The 19,645-nt window shown below is 41.4% G+C and overlaps 1 protein-coding gene across 1 annotated transcript in view; it reads right to left on the minus strand.

Annotated features, from left to right (window-relative positions):
• LOC121168173 (atlastin-1) overlaps nucleotides 1–19,240 on the minus strand; it is a 67,465-nt gene extending 48,225 nt beyond the window's left edge. Inside the window, exon 1 of the mRNA XM_040998040.1 lies at nucleotides 19,186–19,240. Within this exon, the coding sequence (XP_040853974.1) occupies nucleotides 19,186–19,219 (34 nt within the window). The 5' untranslated portion in view covers nucleotides 19,220–19,240. The remainder of the gene's footprint in view (nucleotides 1–19,185) is intronic.
• Nucleotides 19,241–19,645: the final 405 nt, after the last annotated feature.

Below are 19,645 nucleotides of genomic sequence, written 5' to 3' on the forward strand. Positions count from 1 at the left end.
AAGATGAAAGAAAAACCATAGAAATCAAGAATCTTAGATATGAAAAAGGGACCACTATATAACAGATATTTAACAGGTAATATGAAAATTTTATATCAGTAATTTGACAATGTTGATGGAACAGATTAAAAAAAACGTGTAAAAAGTTATATTAGAGGAAACAAATATGAATATTCTTATACCTGGAAAAATTAAAGTAACTTAAAACCTCAATCCAAGTAAAGTCCAGGCTGTTAGGTTTCCTGGTGAAGTCTTCCAAACGTTTGGGAGAAAAAGTGCAGCTCTTACACAAATATTTCTGTAAAGAAAGCATGAGGGACCATTTTCAACTTGTCCTACAGTGGCAGAATGACTGTGATACCAAAAATAACAAGGAGACTTATAAGCCAGAATGTCTCAAGAAGATAAATTCAAATACTGATTCATAACTATGCAATATCTAAGCAATAGATACTATCCTCACTTGTTAAAGTAATCCCCCAATCCTCTGGAATGCTATTAAGCTTCCTCAGGTCCAAATTCTTACATAATAAAACCATTTTGCCAGGCCCGGCGCGGTGGCGCAAGTGGTTAAGGTCCTCGCCTTGCACGCCCGGGATCCCATATGGGCGCCAGTTCTATCCCGGCAGCTCCACTTCCTTCCAGCTCCCTGCCTGTGGCCTGGGAAAGCAGTCGAGGACGGCCCAAAAGCTTTGGGACCCTGCACCTGCATGGGAGACCCAGAAGAGGCTCCTGGCTTCGGATCGGCATAGCATCGGCCGTTGCGCTCACTTGGGGAGTGAATCATCGGATGGAAGATCTTCCTCTCTGTCTCTCCTCTCTGTATATCTGCCTTTCCAATAAAAAAATAATAAAAATAAATCTTAAAAAAAACCACAAAAACCATTTTGCTAAATAAACTTAGTTTAAATTCTCTTAACAATATGGAGATGCTGAAAAGGAAAATGTGAGAAACAGCTCAGAGGCAAACCTGAGGGGAATCAGTGTTTTCCTGAGGCTCGAATGACAGAGCTAGCCCCATGTATCATTTCATCTTTTATATCCTAGACACCTCATGTTCAGTACAGAGGTAGCAACCCAATTCACAGGCATTTGGCATTTAGCTACTGAATTCAGATTTCTAGAGAGTTTTCAAGGTTTCTGAATGAGGAGAATGGGTACTGGTATTGTGGTACAGAGGGTAAAGTTACCTCCTGCACCACCAGTATCCCGTATGGGCACCAACCAGCTCATTTTCCAGCTGCTCCACTTATGATCCAGCTGCCTTTGTCCTGGGAAAAGCAGAAGGCAGCCAAAGCGTATGGGCCCTTGCCACCCTTATAAGAGACTTAGATGAAGCTCCTGGCTCCAGGCTTCAGCCCTGTCCAGTGCTGGCCATTGTGGCCACCTGGAGAGGAGAGTGAACCAATAGATGGCAGGTGTGTGTGTGTGTGTGTGTGTGAGAGAGAGAGAGAGAGAGAGAGAGAGAGAGTTTCCCTCTCTCTTTGTAATTCTGACTTCCTAATAAATAAATTAAAAAAAAAGAATGTGGAGGACAATAATCTTTATTTACTGGACACGTTGTGGGAAGGTAGTTCTAATTGTCTTGGTTGCAAATAGTGCTAAAATGTATACTCAATCTTTCAAATAAAAATGAAATTACATAATACAACAAAACTCTGAGTACACTGGAGCCATTATCGAGAAAAGCATAGAACCTAGGAGATTGTCTCTTGGCAACTACAATGAAAAGGAATATTGCTTTTCCTTAAACTATCATGTATCCCGTAGGACTGAAACAGAATGACAGAAAACATTCCTCTAAATGAGTAATTGAGAATGATCTGCAAAGAAACAGTGAGAGATTTTCTGCAGAAAAGAACAAATGGAGAAACAATTGCAAAAATGCGAGCTCATAAATACCAATCTTATTAAGAACTAAAGCCAAGATATGAGTTGCAATAATATAATTATATAAAATGAAGAGTCTTCAAAAAGTTCATGGAAACTGCTTATTACAAAAAAACTAAGCATGGATTTCAGAATTTATTGGCACCACAACAAAGATACCTGTTAATACCATCTTCGCGTGAACATTTTGCACTAGCCCAACAGATCTCAAAATGCTACAATACTTAGACTGCTGCTGACAATATCCTGATGGGAGAAAGTGGAAGGGAATACTACAGGTCCTATAACATTAGAGCCTTGGAAGAACTAAAGACAATGCTTAGCAATTTAACAGGTTGCTGATCTATATTAACCACAAAAAAATGCATAAAAATTTCAATAAATGTCTCTAGAAAACCAATATCATCATGACAAGGGTGGTGTGTGTGTGTGTAGAAAAATTAACACCTAAGAAAAATACAGATCACTAACAGACGTAAGGGAAGAAGTCCAGTTGTTCTGCAAAATTAAAACGCACTGAATAAAAGGAGAAAATCTGGGCCTGGCATGGTAGCCTAGCGGCTAAAGTCCTCGCCTTGATCATGCTGGGATCCCACACAGGCGGCGGTTCTAATCCTGGCAGCCTCGCTTCCCACCCAGTTCCCTGCCTGTGGCCTGGAAAAGAAGACAAGGATGGCCCAAAGCCTTGGAACCCTGCACCCTTGTGGGAGACCTGGAGGAAATTCCTGGCTCCTGGCTTTGGATCGGCTCAGTTCTAGCTGTTGTGATCACTTGGGGATTGAATCATTGGACAGAAGATCTTCCTCTCTGTCTCTCCAACTCTCTGTATATTTGCCTTTCCAATAAAAATAAATAAATCTTAAAAAAGGAAACAATCTTTCTGGTTATCATAAATAACAAATATTTTACAGGTTATGTATGCAGACAGCACTAGAAACAAAAAGAAAAAAAATGTACCTTTTAATGAAACAATATACTTTCCTGTAATTTATCTTAAGGAAATTACCATGACTATGCACATGTATTTATCAACATGGAGATTCATAACAGCACTGTTTATATAATGACAAACTGGAAACAATCTATACATCTAACTGTAAGCTACTGTAAATAAATTATGTTACAGCTATATTATATAAAATATGCATCCATTGGAAACTGTTATAGAAAAACAATCATTAAAAATGCTCACATGTTTAAATAAGAAGGCATATGGGAAGTATGATTTCAAAAAGAAAAACAAATATTCAATTACAGTAACTGAAAAAAGTTAATTTTAAAAGTACTTGATAGGGGGCCCAGTGTGGCAGCCTAGAGGCTAAAGTGCTCACCTTGCATGTGCCAGGATCCCATATGGGTGCTGGTTCATACCCCGCTGCTCTATTTCTCATCCAGCTCCCTGCTTGTGGCCTGGGAAAGCAGTCGAGGACGACCCAAAGCCTTGGGACCCTGCACCCACATGGGAGACCTGGAAGAAACTCCTGGGTCCTGGCTTTGGATTGGCTCAGCTCCGGCCTTTTTGGCCACTTGGAGCGTGAATCAGCAGATAGAAGACCATCTCTGTCTCTTCTCCTCTCTGTATATCTGACTTTCCAATAAGTAAATATTAAAAAAAAAGATATAACAATTCCACATTTGTGTGCACTTATGTGTGTACATAGATGAAGTGTTTATAAGCTAAGTTGGGCTTAACAGAAGGGGAAATTGCAAAAGCACATTTTTTAAAAAACATAACACAAATCTTTAAAAATATTTATCATATAGCAGCTGTCCAAAATCACAGTATGGAAAACATGAACATTACATTTAATAACAATCTAATGGACACATATAGCATACCATGTGAAAAGACAGGTAACAAAATATATTTCAAGTACAAATGCAATATTTAAAAGAATTTTTAAAGTGTACTATGATGTAAAGCAGGTTTCAACAAGTTCAAAGCATGGATATTCTACAAGCATGAATACTGCCAAATGTGATTATTCAATTTCTTAGAGGCTAGCACTGTGATATAGTGGGTAACACTGCCACCTGTAACACAGGCATCCCAATCGGGTGCCAGCGAGTATCCCGGCTGCTCTACTTCTGTTCCGGCTTCCTGTTAATGGCCTTGGAAAAGCAATGGAAATTGTCCTAATTGTCTGAGTCCCTGCCACCAAAAAGGAAGACCTGGCTGAAGATCCAGGCCCCTGCCTTGGCCTAGTGCTTGCCACTCTGGCCATCTGGGGAGTCAACTAGTAGATAGAAGATCTCTTTCTCTGTCACACTCTCCCTCCTCCTTTGACTTTAAAAGTAAATACATTTTAAACATAAATAAAGAAGAAAATTCCTTAATTAAAATGAAATGAAACAGGGCTCAGCACGGTAGCCTAGTGGCTAAAGTTCTCACCTTACATGTGCCAGGATCCCATATGGGCACCAGTTCATATCCCAGCTACTCCACTTCCCATCCAGCTCCCTGCTTGTGGCCTGGGAAAGCAGTCGAGGATGGCCCAGAGCCTTGGGACCCTGCACCCGTGTGGGAGACCTAGAAGAAGCTCCTGGTTCCTGGCTTCAGGTCAGCTCAGCTCTGGCTAATACTGTCACTTGGGGAGTGAACCAGTGGATGGAAGAGCTCTGTCTCTTTTTCTTTCCAATAAATAAATCTTTTAAAATAAAATGACAAAATATTTTTAAAATAAAATTTTTCCAATAAAATAAATAAATCTTTTGTAAAAATGAAATGAAACTAATTATTTTCCTTATTTTCACTTGCATAGTTCATGCGCTGAAAACCCACTAACTCCCATGGCCAACCACAATGGGCAGTGGAATATAGAACACTTTCATCATCAAGAAGGCTACTGCCAGTACACAGCACATTTCTGGCGGAAATAAGATATAACAGAAATACAATTTAGAAAGATTAAATCTTAACTCATATTCTTATGTGGAAGAACAAACCTTTATCAACATTTAAAATACTTACAATGACAAAAAATCTACTACATTTGCACATAAAGGACACAATAAAAATGACATTTACAAAAAACCTATAACCTATTAGAAATATAAGAAAAGCTAAATGCTTGAGCTCAGTAATCAACTTAAGGTAAAAAAAAAATTTTAAATATAGAATAAAGCAAAAAAAAAAAAAAGTACCAGAAAAGAGCACACAACAATTAAGGAAAAGAAAAGGAAAATAGAGATTAAACAATATGACACAAATGAAACTAAAACTTATGTTGATTTGATGAAACAGATTTCAAAAAAAGCAAACTATTAAAATTGACTCAAGAAGAAATATAAACCTTTATACATAACCAAAATAAATATTTAATCAATCATTCACAAGTTTGTTACTAAATAAAACAAGAGGTACACACGATTTAAAAGACTAGTTTTCCAAAAATCATTCTAATCTTACAGAGAATAGGAAAATGTAAGGAGAAATCCCCTATGGAGTTCATTTCATAAACTCCATAGAAGTAGTGTTCCTTGACAAAAAAGAAAAGTTGACAAACAGTACAAGAAAGAAAATTTAGTTGTTACATTTTAAGCAAAAGACTAGTAAATATGGCAGCGTGTTTAAAAAGGTAGGAACAGTGACTAAACTGGATTCCTCCCAGAAATCTAAGATAATATTAACATAATCTATTAATATAATTAAACCTATGGACAAACTAAAGACCCCCTCCCAAAAAACATTACTCCAAGACTATAGAAAACTGATAAAATTAAACATCCAGCAATATATTTTTTTAAAATTTCATTTAGGAATAGGGACAAATGGCTTTAACATAATACAGACGAGAAAAAGACTAAGAAGAGTCTGGAAAGAATTCTGGCATCTGCAACGACTCATAGTTTCCAGAAATAAGCTTAAACAGGACTGCAATTAGCTCCAATCTATCTCAATTCTTAGTTAACCATCGGCAGCCCACACCCCATGCCCAGCCCCAAGACAGGCAGCTAAGTGCATGTTCCTGGAGCAGCTTGCATGTAGGTTACAGGAGCCAAAGAGGAGAATAAGCATCCTGTCATATAACTTGGGTTCAGTATTCTGTGCAGATTCAGGTTGGCAGCCCACATAGCACACACATACACAAATACACAAATACACACACACACACACACACACCCCTCCACTATTAAACGTCCCCTTGGGCCAGGTGACACCCAGGGGTTTTAAACCACCAGTTGTCCCGCCACCCCATTTTTTTTTTTCCCAGACATTGAACACTAGGACATTTAAAAGTGAATTCACATACAGAGGGAAATTAATCAATGCAAAAGTCCAGAGAAAGCCACAGAAGAAAACTGAACAATTTACATACAATTCAGGCTGATCCTTGACACGAAGACAGTTTACAATAAAAACAAAAAAATGAAAGTAAAGCAAACTTTAGGGGATGGAGAGGCTCTGACTTAACACAATTATCAGGTTATTATGACAAAAGTCCTGTTTTCAACAACAACAACAAAAAAAACCAGGAATATAAGAATTTTTTAAAAGAAAAAAAAATTGAAACAAACTGTCCCAGAGAAATACAAGATAGCAGATCTACTAGACAATGGCTTAAAAACAAACAAAACAAAAAACAGATTTGAAAGGCAGAGTTACAGAAAAGGAGAGACAGAGAGAAAACCATAATCCACTGATTGATTCCCAAAATGATTACAAAGGCCGGGCCTGAGTTAGGCTGAAAACTGGAACCTAGGACTTCTTCCAAATCTCCCACGTAAAACACCTTGGGCCGGGCTAGGCACAGTGGCCTAGCAGCTAAAGTCCTCACCTTGCATGCACCAGGATCCCATATGGGCGCTGGTTCTAATTCCAGCAGCCCTGCTTCTCATCCAGCTCCCTGCTTGTGGACTGGGAAAACAGTCAAGGACAGCCCAAGGCCTTGGGACCCTGCACCCACATGAGAGATCTGAAAGAAGTTCCTGGCTCCTGGCTTTGGATTGATCAGTGCAATGTTGGCTGTTGTGGCTACTTGGGGCATGAACCATGAGACAGGCAATCTTCTGTGTCTCTCCTCCTCTCTGTATGTCTGACTTTTGCGATAAAAATAAAATAAATCATGCCCGGCGGCGTGGCCTAGTGGCTAAAGTCCTCGCCTTGAATGCGCCGGATCCCATATGGGCGCCGGTTCTAATCCCGGCAGCTCCACTTCCCATCCAGCTCCCTCCTTGTGGCCTGGGAAAGCAGTTGAAGAAGGCCCAAATCCTTGGGACCCTGCACCCATATGGGAGACCCAGAAGAAGTTCCTGGTTCCTGGCTTCAGATCGGCATAGCATCAGCTGTTGTGGTCACTTGGGGAGTGAATCACCGGACAGAAGATCTTCCTCTCTGTCTCTCCTCCTCTCTGTATATCTGACTTTCCAATAAATAAATAAATTTAAAAATAAATAAAATAAAATAAATCTTTAAAAAAAACCGCCACCTTGTGTCATCCTTCATTGTTTTCCCAGGTTTATAAGCAGGAAGCTGGATCAGAAGTAGAGCAGCTGGATATAGATGTTGGTATTGCATATGGAGGCCTAACTTACTATGCCACAACACTGGCTCCTAAAGCATGACTTTATTTTATTTTATTTATTTATTTACTTTTAATTGGAAAGTTAGATTTACAGAGAGAAAAATCTTCCATCTGCTGGTTCACTACCCAAGTGGCGGCAACGGCTGGAGCTAAGCCATTCGGAATCAGGAGGCAAGGGGCTTCTTAGCATTTCCCATACAGGTGCAGGGTCCCAAGGTCCTGGGCCATTCTCTATTGCTTTCCCAGGCCACAGCAGGAAGCCGTATGGGAAGTGGAGCAGCTGAGAGCAGCCCATATGAGATCCCAGCACACACAAGGCAGGCGAGGACTTTAGCCACTAGACTATCATGCACCAGGCCCTAGACAATGATTTTAAAACAGATGTTTCACAGATACTTAAAGAACCAGCAGGAGACAGAATCCTTCCTATTAAAAAAAAAAAAAAAGTAGGAACAAAATAGAAATTTCAGTAAAGGAACAGGAAACCTAAAATGTCCAACTCCAAATAAGTTGAACCCAAACAAGCTGGTACTAGGGTACACTAGAATTAAACTGTGAAAGGAAAAGAATAAAGGGGAAATCCTTATCAAGGATTTCCTTATCCTTCATCAAGGAGGATGGCATTGTAGTGCTAGTACCCACAAAGCCAGCACTTTGAGTTTTGCCTGCTTTGCTTCCACTCTGGCTTCCATACAATGCAAAACGGCAGAAGATGGTCCAAATGCTTGGGCCCCTGCCCACCCTAGCGAGATCCCCGGTTGGGGTCCTAGGCTCCTGGTTTGGCCTGACACAGCTGGGCTGTTGCAGAAATTTGGGGAGTAGCCAGCAGATAGAACTGTCTCTAATTCTCTCTGTAACTTGGCCTTTCAAATACTTACATATACTACATATAAATAAATAAATAAATCCCTTTTTAAGAAAACAGAGGTCATCAATAAAATTACCAGCAGTTTCTAATCAGAATTAGAAGCCAGGAGGCAATGAACTGAAGGATTCAAAGTGCTAAAAGAAGAAGGAAGAAAGAAAAACTATAGCTGGCAACATTATCTTTCAAAAAGGGAGAAAAGAGGATGATTACAAATAAACAAAAGCTAAGGAAGTTAATGACTATTACATAGGTCCTGCAATAAATGGTCAAGGAAGTACTGTATGCTAATTAAGTTAATGAAAGTTAGATTAACTTGAAGCTTTATGAAGAAATAAAAATGCAAAGGCAAATATGTGGGCAAACAGAACAGCTAGGAAAGTTTTAGCAACTGTATGTAACTCCATTTTTTGTTTCCTATTTGGTTTAACATGCTAATACATCTTAACATCATTAATCTAAAAGATATTATGATTGTAACTTTGATTTTAACTCAATCTTTTCTACATAATTTACGAAACTAACACATTTTTTAAATTATTAGTTTATTGTGCACTTCTTGGACATACAATGTGTCTCTTTGTCACTAAGAGATAATAGAAATAAATTCTGATATTATATTATACAATAGAGTTACCCTGTACTTAACAACAATTTATTACAGATTTCAGATAGAAGAAATATTCTTATCACAAAGAATACTCATATGATATCTACAATAATCACCCTGACTTACTACACAATGTACACACGTATCAAAACACTACACCGTAGCATGTAAATAGGTAAAACTATATCAATCAAAAACTTTAAAAACAACAAACGGTAGAGACAAATATAATGGAGCAGGATTTTTACATGTTATTGAAACTGAATGAGTTTAACAAATTAGCGTTGCAATTTTAGGGTACTAAATTATAATCCTCATAGTAACCAAAAAAAAGTTGCAAAATATATTTAAAAAATCATGAGGGCATTAAAAGATCGTATTGAAAAAGTGAGCCACTCACATAAGACAGTAATGCAGGAAATAAGGGTGACTAAAACCATAAGACATATGGAAAATAAACAGCAAAATGACAGAAGTCCCTCCTGACCGGTAATCACTTTACATGTAAATAGATTAAACTCTAATAAAAATACAGACATAGGCAGAATAAATAAAACAAAGCATAACAAAACATGATCCAATTATATGTTGTCTAGAAGAAACTAATTTTAGATTCAAAATGAAAGGATGGAGAAAAGTAATTTAGATAAATAGTCACCAAAAGGGAGTGAGTGTGGCTGTACTAAAACCATTGCAAGGTTTTTTTAAAATTTTATTTGGTAAATCAAATGATGCAGTAAGAAACAAAGGCTTGAGGACATTATATTCATAAGTACCTCAAAAAGTTTAAGGAAAATGAAATTGAAATAACTTTATTTAGACACATTTTAAAAAATATTTAGTTTATTATTTGAAAGGCAGAATTAGAACAATGTCTTCCTTTGGTTCACTCCCCAGATCGCCAAAATATCACGGGCTGGGCTAGACTGACATAAAGAGTCAGGGGCCTCTTCCAGGTTTCCCCCGTGCGTGTGGCGACCCAAGCGGTTGGCCCATCCTCTGGTGCTTCCCCTTGTACATTAGCAGGGGGCTGAATGGGAAGTGGATCAGCTGAGATGTGAACTGATGCCTCCATGGGATGCCTGCACTGCAGCTGGTACTTTAACTCACTTTGCCATACACTGGCCCTCTAAAAAAATTTTGAACCATGTATTTTTTTCATAAAATGCATTTTTGCTTCACTTAAAAAAAAAAAGATGTTTACTCGAAAGAGTTATATGTAAAGAAAGTGGGAGAGACAGAGAGTCCTTCCATTTGCTGGCTCACCCCTGAAACGCTTACAAAGCCAGAGCTGGGCTGATCTGAGGCTAGGAACCAGGAGCTTTTTCAGGGTTTCCCACGCAGAGGTAGGAGCCCATGTGGAACACACTCCTATACAGAATTATGTTAGGTCACGAATGAAGTCGCTTCACATTTTCCAAAACTGATACAATACAAAGCATTTTATTCTATGACAATGTTCAGAATTAGAAATTAGTAACATAAAGGAAATTGGAGAAATCATAAAATTTCAGGCAATGAACCAACACACATTTAGGTAAACAATGTACCCATTGGATATACCACAAAAGTTAAATACAAATCAAGATCACAGTGTGATACTACAGCACACACATTTAGATGGCTACTATTAAAATAAAATAGAAAAATAACAGCTATTGGCTAAGATGTGGGGAATTGGAAACTTGTAGGGCCAACATTGTGATTCAAATTAAGCAACCAGCAGCATGGCAGTTTGAATTCTGGCTGCTCCACTGTCAAATCAGTTAATGTGTCTGGAAAATCAGCTGAGGACACGCCCAAGAACTCAGGCCCCTGCCACCCATATTGGAGACCTGGATTGAGTTGCTGACTCCTGGCTTTAGTATGGTCCAGTCCCAATGGTTGTGGCCACTTGTAGGATGAGCCACTGGATGGAAAATTTCTCTCTATCTCTGTTTTTCTCTGCCACTCTGCCTTTCACAACAAAATAGTCTTTATAAATTGGTACCTGTGGGGCCTGGCGCGGTGGCGCAAGTGGTTAAGGTCCTCGCCTTGCATGCCCGGGATCCCATATGGGCGCCAGTTCTATCCCGGCAGCCCCGCTTCCCTTCCAGCTCCCTGCCTGTGGCCCAGGAAAGCAGTTGAGGATGGCCCAAAGCTTTGGGACCCTGCACCCGCGTGGGAGACCCTGAAGAGGCTCCTGGCTTCGGATCGGCATAGTATCAGCCGTTGCACTCACTTGGGGAGTGAATCATTGGACGGAAGATCTTCCTCTCTGTCTCTCCTCTCTGTATATCTGCCTTTCCAATAAAAAAAAATAATAAAAATAAATCTTTCAGAAAAAAATTGGTACCTGTGTGAATTGTTGGTGAGAATATAAATGATTCAGTTGTTGTGGAAAACAGTATGGCAATCCCTCAAAAAACATTTCTAGAGAATAACTATGAGATCCAGCAATTTTACATCTGGATGTAGAACCAAAGGATTAGAAAGCAGGATCTCAAACAAATAACCTGCATACCTGCATTAATAGAAACATTATTCACAATAGACAAAATGTAGAAAAACCTGCATATGGAAAGATAAATGGATAGGCAAATTGCACATACAGGCAATAACGTGTTAGCCTTAAAAAAGGGAGGAAATTTTGACATATAGATGAACTTCAAGTACAGAATGCTAAGCAAAATAAGCCAGATATCAAAACAAATGAGAGGCCCAGCGTGGTAGTCTAATAGTCTCGCTTTGCACGGCTGACACCCCACATGGTTTGTGTCCTGGCAGCTCCACTTCCCATCCAGCTCCCTGCTTGTGGCCTGGGAAAGCAGTCAAGGATGGCTCAAAGCCTTGGGACCCTGCACCCGTGTGGGAGACTTGGAATAAGCCCCTGGCTCATGGCTTCAGATCAGCTCAGTTCTGGCCAATGCGGTCACTTGCAGAGTGAACCAGTGGCTGGAGTATCTTTCTAGCATTCCTTCTCTCTGTAATTCCACACTTTTCAATTAAAAAAAAAGAGAGAGAGAGACAAATGATATAGTAATGTCATTCTACATCTATGCGATACCTGGTCAAAATCATGGAGACAGAGAGTAGAATAGTCATTGGCAAGAGGAAGGGCTGGGAAGTGAGAGAAAGGGTGAAGTTTTTGTGGAATGGACAGAATGTGAGTTTTACTAAATGAAGAATAGTTGCATAACAATATGGATGTCCTTAATATCACTGAATTATAGACCTAAAATGGTTAAAATGGTAAAGTTTATGTTAGGTATGTTTTAATTATAATCCAAAAAAAATTTTTAAAGAAAGTAAAAAAATTTAAAAACCAGATATTAATAGAAGGAGAAGTAAAGTAGGGAAACACCTCTTAAAAAAAAAAAGAAATACCTCTTAAAGTACAAAAAGTACATATCATGAAAGAAAATATTGACCAAATCAACTTATTTTTAAATATAAGTCATGTCACAAAGAGACAAAAAATCCGTAAGTGAAAGAATCAAAGGATAATACCAAAAATATGTAGAGAATTTGTACAAAGAAGAAAAGCTAACCAAAAATAGACAAAGGGAAAATAAGCATAGCGTAGAAATACAGAAAAAAAGTAAAAATAAGAAAATATACTCAGTCCTCAATGGTAATTGGTAAAATACAGACTAGAGCCACAAAAAAATCATACTAATTATACTTATTATGTATAACATCATATATGGGTGAAACTATGTAACAAAAATATTTCATGGACAAATATAAACTCCATCTTTATTTATAATAAACCAAAAAAACTGATCCAGGGATGGAGTGGACATCTGGGCTGGCAGTTCAGCTGCCTGCTGGCTACAATACCCATGCTCCCCAGTGGAGAGCTTGGGTTCTGTCCCTGACTCCAGTTTCCTGCCGATGCTGACACTGGGGAATAGAAGGAACGGGTCAATTACTTGGGTCCCTGCCACTCCCATGGGAGACTTGGACTGAGTCTCCACCTCTCAGCTTCAGCCCACCCCCAGGAACTGAGGACATCGGGGAAGTAAACAGCAGACAGAGCATCTCTCTGTAATAATAATAAAAAAAAATTAAGAATTTTAATCAAGGGAATAGAAACCCCAAATTTTTGAAAGTACTTAAAAGTACTTATTTTTGGATGGCAGTGAGACTGTCATTAAGAACGGTGCACAAAGACTTACAAAATATTAATAAAGTTCTATTTCTTTTGCTGGTAGGGAGAAATAAATACTCATTTCTATCCTTTTTCTTTAAGATTTGGTTTATTTATTTGTTTTTGAAAGGCAGTTACAGAGAGAGAGAAAGAGAGATCTGCTGATTTACTCTCCCAAATGGCCACAGTAGCTGGAGCTGAGCCAATCCTAAACCAGGAGCCTGGAGCCTCCTCTGTGTCTCTTACATGAGTAGCAGGAGCCCAAGTACTAGAGCCATCCTCTCCTGTTTTCCCAGGCCATAAACAGGGTGCTGGATCTGAAGCGGAGCAGCTGGGATTCAAATTGTTGACCATATGGGATGCTGGCACCAAAGGTGGAAGTTTAACTTACTGGGCCATGGTTCTGGCTCCATCAATATCATTCTTCTTTTAACTGGAAGTCTTATAGCTTATACATTTATTTATTTTTGAATATAGACATGTTCTCTAACTATTTTGACATACAAGAATGGGAGAAGCTTTGATATCCTAGCTTTGGATCAGCTCAGCTCTGCCACTGTGGCCATTTGGGGAGTGAACTAGTGAATGGAAGATCTTTCTCTTTGCCTTTCCTTCCTCTGTAAACCTGCCATCCAAACAAAAATAAATAATTCAAACTACTTCTGTATCTTGCAGTAGACCATCTCTCTGATGATCTAAGGCTCTAACCTACACACTAGACAGGTACTAAAGGTTGCAGAGTATGAAATGCAGTCAAAGAATAACCCAGGAGTCATCAAGACAAGAGCCAAATAGATGCTAAATGTGTAAAATACATAGAGGTAAATAGACGCTTGACAGATGATAGAAAAGTGGGCATGTAGACTGACAAAAAAATTTGAAAAAATATGCAGAGGAGGTATGTTAAATGGAAAAATGTGGGGGTAAAGAAATCTACAGCAAATGTTAGAAATACAGAGTGAATGTTATATATTACATGCAAAGCTAAGTTGATATTTTATTATTTTTAAAAGGACCGGATATTTTGAAAATGAGGTAAGTTAAAAAGGGGCAAACACTCTCATTGCAAGACAAACAGAATGAATTAGAAAGAAAGAAAGAAAGAAAGAAAGAAAGAAAGAAAGAAAGAAAGAAAGAAAGAAAGAAAGCCAGCCAGCCAAAATGGTGGTGAAGTATGTTAAGCTTCGATCTGCAGCACTGGCATCCTATATGGGTGCAGGTTCAAGTTCCGACTTCTCCATTTCCCATCCAGTTCCTCATTAATGCACCTGGGAAAGCAGCAGAGGATGATGGCCCAAATGTTTGGGCTCCTGCATCCAAATGGAAGATGGGGAAAAAGCTCCTAGTTTCAGACAAGCCCAGCTCCGGCCACTGTGGCCATCTGGGGAGTGAACCAGTGGATGGAAGATGGATCTACTGCTCTCTCTCCTTGTCTCTATAATTGTCTTTCAAACACAAATAAGTCTTTAAAAATAAGAAGCCAGAAGGGGCCCGGTGCAATAGCATAGCGGCTAAAGTCCTCGCTTTGCACACGCCGGAATCCCATATGGTCACCGGTTCTAATCCCGGCAGCCCTGCTTCCCATCCAGCTCCCTGCTTGTGGCCTGGGAAAGCAGTGGAGGATGGCCCAAAGTTTTGGGACCCTGCACCCATGTGGGAGACCCAGAAGAGCTCCTGGCTTTGGATCGGTGCAGCACCAGCCATTGTGGTCACTTGGGGAATGAACCATTGGACAGAAGATCTTCCTCTCTGTCTCTCCTCCTCTCTGTATATCCACCTTTCCAATAAAAAAAAAAAAACTAAATGAATCTTAAAAAAACAAAAAAGAAGAAGCTAAAAAGATAAATAGATAACTAACCTATACTCAAGACTGTTTTTAATCTTTCCTCAAAAACAAAACTAGAAACCTAATAGTTTTCCACCAATACATTTTCAACAAATGGTCATTTTCTACACTTACTGTGAAATTCAAATAGTTTTTTTAACGTAGGCAAAGGTCACAATTCAAACAAACACTACTTTTCTGAAGCTGATATTATACTGCCAGCCTTTTCCATTTTGTATAAAACTCAATTCTCATGGGGAACACCAAGTTTTTGAGCAACTTCAGTGGACACAAACAAATAAACATCAAACAGAAAAAGTTCTACTTCTGTTTCTTGTAGTACTGAAGTGTTCACCTGGTACTGAAAGACTGCTTTCTCAGCTCTTGTTTCTGATACTCATCTGTTCCATTTTTTCCCACACTAGCACGTTCTTTGCCTGTTTTTCCAGCTCAAGGCTATCAAATATATAGAACACTGACTTCTTACACCAGTCTAGCGCTGGTAGGGAGGCTTGCTGTGGTACCTTTCAGCACACTATTCCAGATTCTTGCCAGCACGTGGACTGAGAGAGCAAACAGTTTTGTTTTTTTTAAGTTTGCTTATCTGACAAAGTTGGGGAATGGGATGGGGTAACAGAGAGCCCTCACAGTTTCTAGGCCAGGAATGAAAGGCTCCTAACCAAGCTCAGGGTTTGGGCCAGGCTAGGAGCCTTGGAATTCAATCCATGTTTTTCCCACATGAGTAGTAGGGATGCAGCCACGTCAACCATCAGTACTCCCAGGGTTTGCTGCTACAAGAGGCTGGAATCAGGAGCCAGAGGCAGTATGGAACCCAGGAATTCTGACATGAGATGCTGGCGTCTGAACTGGGGCTCCATCCGCTAGAGCCAATGCCTGCTCCATAATGCAGAGTCTAAGTGCTGGATCTGAGACAGAACTGCTAGCTCCTCTGACCAAGTTCCTAAGCTCTCTGAATCTCAAAGAACTTTTACTTTAAAATAAGAATCTTAATGCCTACCTTTGAAGAGTTGGCTATCAAGATGCTTCAACTTGTTAAGTGTAGATTTAGGTCCAGGTGGTCGGGCTCTCAAGGCTCCACACAGACCTGCTGCTTACTAGTTACATCTCTCAGGAGCCTCAGACAGCACTTACAACTCTCGTGGTCAGCAGAGATGCTTTTCTGCTTACTGGTTTCCATAGTCCAGAGAAGACCTAACAGGTGTCTGGCCATACAGATGAAAATTATGTAGTTAGGGTCTGATGCAGTAGCCTGGTAGCTAAAGTCCTCACCTTGCACAAGCCAGGATCTCATATGGGCACCGGTTCTAATCCCAGCAGCCCCACTTCCCATTCAGCTCCCTGCTTGTGGCCTGGGACTCTGCACCCGTGTGGGAGACCTAGAAGAGGCTCTGGGTTCCTAGCTTCGGATTGGCTCTGCTCTGGCTATTGTAGCCGCTTGGGGAGTGAATCATCAGACAGAAGATCTTCCTCTGTCTCTCCTCCTCTCTATATATCTATCTTTCCAACAAAAATAAATAAATCTTTTTAAAAATCTATACTCCTACAGATTCTGTGTCACACTGTTACCTCTTCTACTCAGATATTTTTGACCTTTTCTATTTCCCAACTCTGCATTATCCATCCTGATTCTCTTTTTTTCTAACTTGCCTGAAAAAATACTTGCTTAGCTAAAGATAATTGTCTTTTTTTTCAAACTGTCATGAGAAATTTTTCTTATCAGATTGCTGACTTGTATGTTTACTTGTTATCTGCATACTCCTCCCCATTCTCTTATTTAAAAAAAGTCATTTTCAGAAGCATGTTTCAGAAAATAAATTAGAAAAAAAAAATCCCAGGTTCTAACCTTATTCTTCTAATTGACTAAATATAAGAATTTTAGCCTGTCTGAGGTTTAGTTTTTTTTATCTGTAACACAAGAACTGATGGTTCTTCACACATTAAATTACAAAGCTAAAAACCACATGACAGAATGCAAATGAACGTGACTTAACCATAGTTTTGCACAATGCAAAAAGATCTGTTCAACAAAGAGATGGCACAGGTCGGAGTGAAGATGTGAGAATCTGAAGTCAAAGTGTCCGCGGGCGACCTTTACCGGCTCTACCTTTTGACACACAAAATGAAGATGACAGTTTCTACTTCACATGACATTAACTCCTTCATGTTAACTACCCCTGCTTTCTTTAAACACCTATCACGCATTAGCCATTGTACCAAGTTATGGCAACAAAATGAAGCAAAGAAGGGCACAGCTAACATCTTTGTCAGAATCTCTATCCCCCACTTCTTATGCCACATTAATAATTTCCTACATCATTTCTGTCCCACATATTTACAGTATTAAAAAAAAATAACGTAGTAAACTATTTCCATGGAGCATAGAGAGACTCTACAATTTCACTGTCTTTTTCCTGTGAGAATTGCCAGTGAACAGATAGCAACTTTGATATTTCTTTTCCTCATATGAATTGAAACTCTTACTTGATGACTTTTGGGTGAACTTTTTAGGCTATGTTCATACCAAACACACAGAATCTGAGTGCCATCTGCTTTTCAGTCATTGGAAATGCTAATTAAAAGACAGATTCCTGGACCCTGCTTCAGATCTATGGATCCAAAAGCTCCAGTTGGAAGATGCAGGAATCTGCATTTTCAGTAAGTTTCCCCACGTGATTTTTATGCAAATCCCACTTGAGAACCACATTTCTAAGGGGGGGGGGGGAGACCAACCCTCCATTACATAAGGAATCTGTGGTCAAACACTAAATTACGGTGATCCAAAACATCACGAAGGAGACATTTGTTGCTACTCACAACACACTTTCACATCTGTCTCTTAACACGGTGGAGTCAACTACCCACAGAGATCAAGACCCAAACCCACCTAACGCAAGGCAACTAAACTGTTGGAGAAATTCCTGATCCAGAGGCCCAGGGACCGAGTGCCACGGAGCTGCTGGGAAAACGCTTGCACAGATTTCAGAAGAAGGAGGGCAAATGCTGCGACTGCAACCCTGGCGCTACTGACCTCAGAAACCTTGCCTAATTTCTGCACCTTGCTTTCTGAGGAGTCAGCTTGATTCTGTGACCGTAAGAGGCAAAGAGACAGAAGACAGTCTTGTGATAGAAGTAAACTGAAATACAACCAGCTAAAATGTGCATTTGTGCCTCTCGGTCAGATAGAGAGTGGCACAAGGCGTGCCACTGAGTCATGGAGGAGAAGCCTAACGCCTTGTGGGTGTCAACTTTGAAATAACAATTCACAGCCCATGGGCAAAATGGGGCCCGAACCACCAAACTTAGGAGTCTGAGATCACTCTGGTTCCCATTACAAAACATCTCCGAAGCCTTTGGCTCCAACAAGGACACTCAACCTGCCCACATCACCCTGTCCAGAGTGGCCTGGAGTGGCGGGCGGGGCCACGCTTTCCCCAGCAACACTGCGCTCTCTTCTCCGCCTGCGTGAGCGCCGCCCACCCACTCGCGGTGCTAACCCACTGGGCCCAGCCTCTCCTTTCCCTTCCCCTCCCCTCCCCTCCCCTCCGCCTGGTGCTGAATCACGAGCCCAGCATCTCCAAAAGGTAAAACCCAAAGAACAAAGCCACCCTTGAGCTGGCCTGAATGGGGTAGCAGGTCGGGGTGGGGCCTAAGAACGCACATCACAACTTTGCTCCTTTTTTTCTCAATTCTGCCCCCACCCCCATCCCCACCCCCCACCCAGCCCCCAAACTGAAATGAGTGCCGCAGTGCTTGGGGACTCCCATGAGGCTGCCGTCTCAGCTGCCGCTGCCCAGGTCCTTACAATCTGCAGGGCTCGGCCCAGACCCAGCGTGCTGCCTTCATTGTTCCAGCGCAGCCAGCGAGCCTGCCCGCCTGCTGGGAGCCCGCGCCCAGCCTGGCTCACACGCTCTCAGCTCCGGCGCAAGCGGGCCAGGTGCCGCCTGCTCCAGGGCCTCCGGCCCCGACCCTTTCTCCGCTGTGGAACAGAGCCCACCCCCCGCCCACCCTCATCGACATCCTTCCAACCCGTCGCCAAGACCGGATCCACAAGTCCCACAGGCGCCCGGTGGGTGCTGTCCAAATGCTGGGAGGAGGCGGGCGGGGGTGGGGAGCGGCAGCTCTGGCCGGCCTGCGCTCAGCCGAGGCCCTTGCCTCCTCGGACTGTGGGGCCCAGTGACGCTGGCAATGCTCAGCCATGGTGCCCCAGCCCGGCAACCTTGGGCGCGGCAGCAGCCCCACGGCCTTTGGCCGTCCCGGTCTCTGGGCGGAGGAGGGCTAGACTTAGAGGCTGCAGCCAAGTTACCCTTCCACACTCACCCCAACTGTTTCGGTCTCTGCGGCTCTGGGCCATGGTGGTCCGGGGACTGCAGGAGGCGAGGCACTGTCGCTGCGCTCGCTCGCTGGCTCCTCCGGGCACGCAGGGTGCCCGCGCCACCGGGTGGAGTTCGCTGGGGCTCTGAGGATGTTGCTGTGGCGCTGGTGGGAAGGAGGGGGTGGAGGGAAGGAGGAGAAAGCGGATGAAACAAGCTCAGCATCACAAGCCCGGGGTTCACCAAATACCAGCGTCACACCCTCCCCACCTCAGCCCACCAGGGCAGCCACAGACTACACCACACTGCAACGTTTCCAAGAGAAAACACACAAATCAACAGCATCCCCCGCACACACTCTCCCTCAAAGAACTGAATAGCATCATCTAGTCCCAGAAACACACAGACCACCTTCTAATGCCTTCTGCGGGTCCAAGTGCTTGTTCCTCTACAACAGCTACACGTTA

This window comes from Ochotona curzoniae, unplaced genomic scaffold, assembly GCF_017591425.1.
Source record: "Ochotona curzoniae isolate NIBS_2020 unplaced genomic scaffold, NIBS_Ocur_1.0 patch72, whole genome shotgun sequence".
Classification (NCBI taxonomy): Eukaryota; Metazoa; Chordata; class Mammalia; order Lagomorpha; family Ochotonidae; genus Ochotona; species Ochotona curzoniae.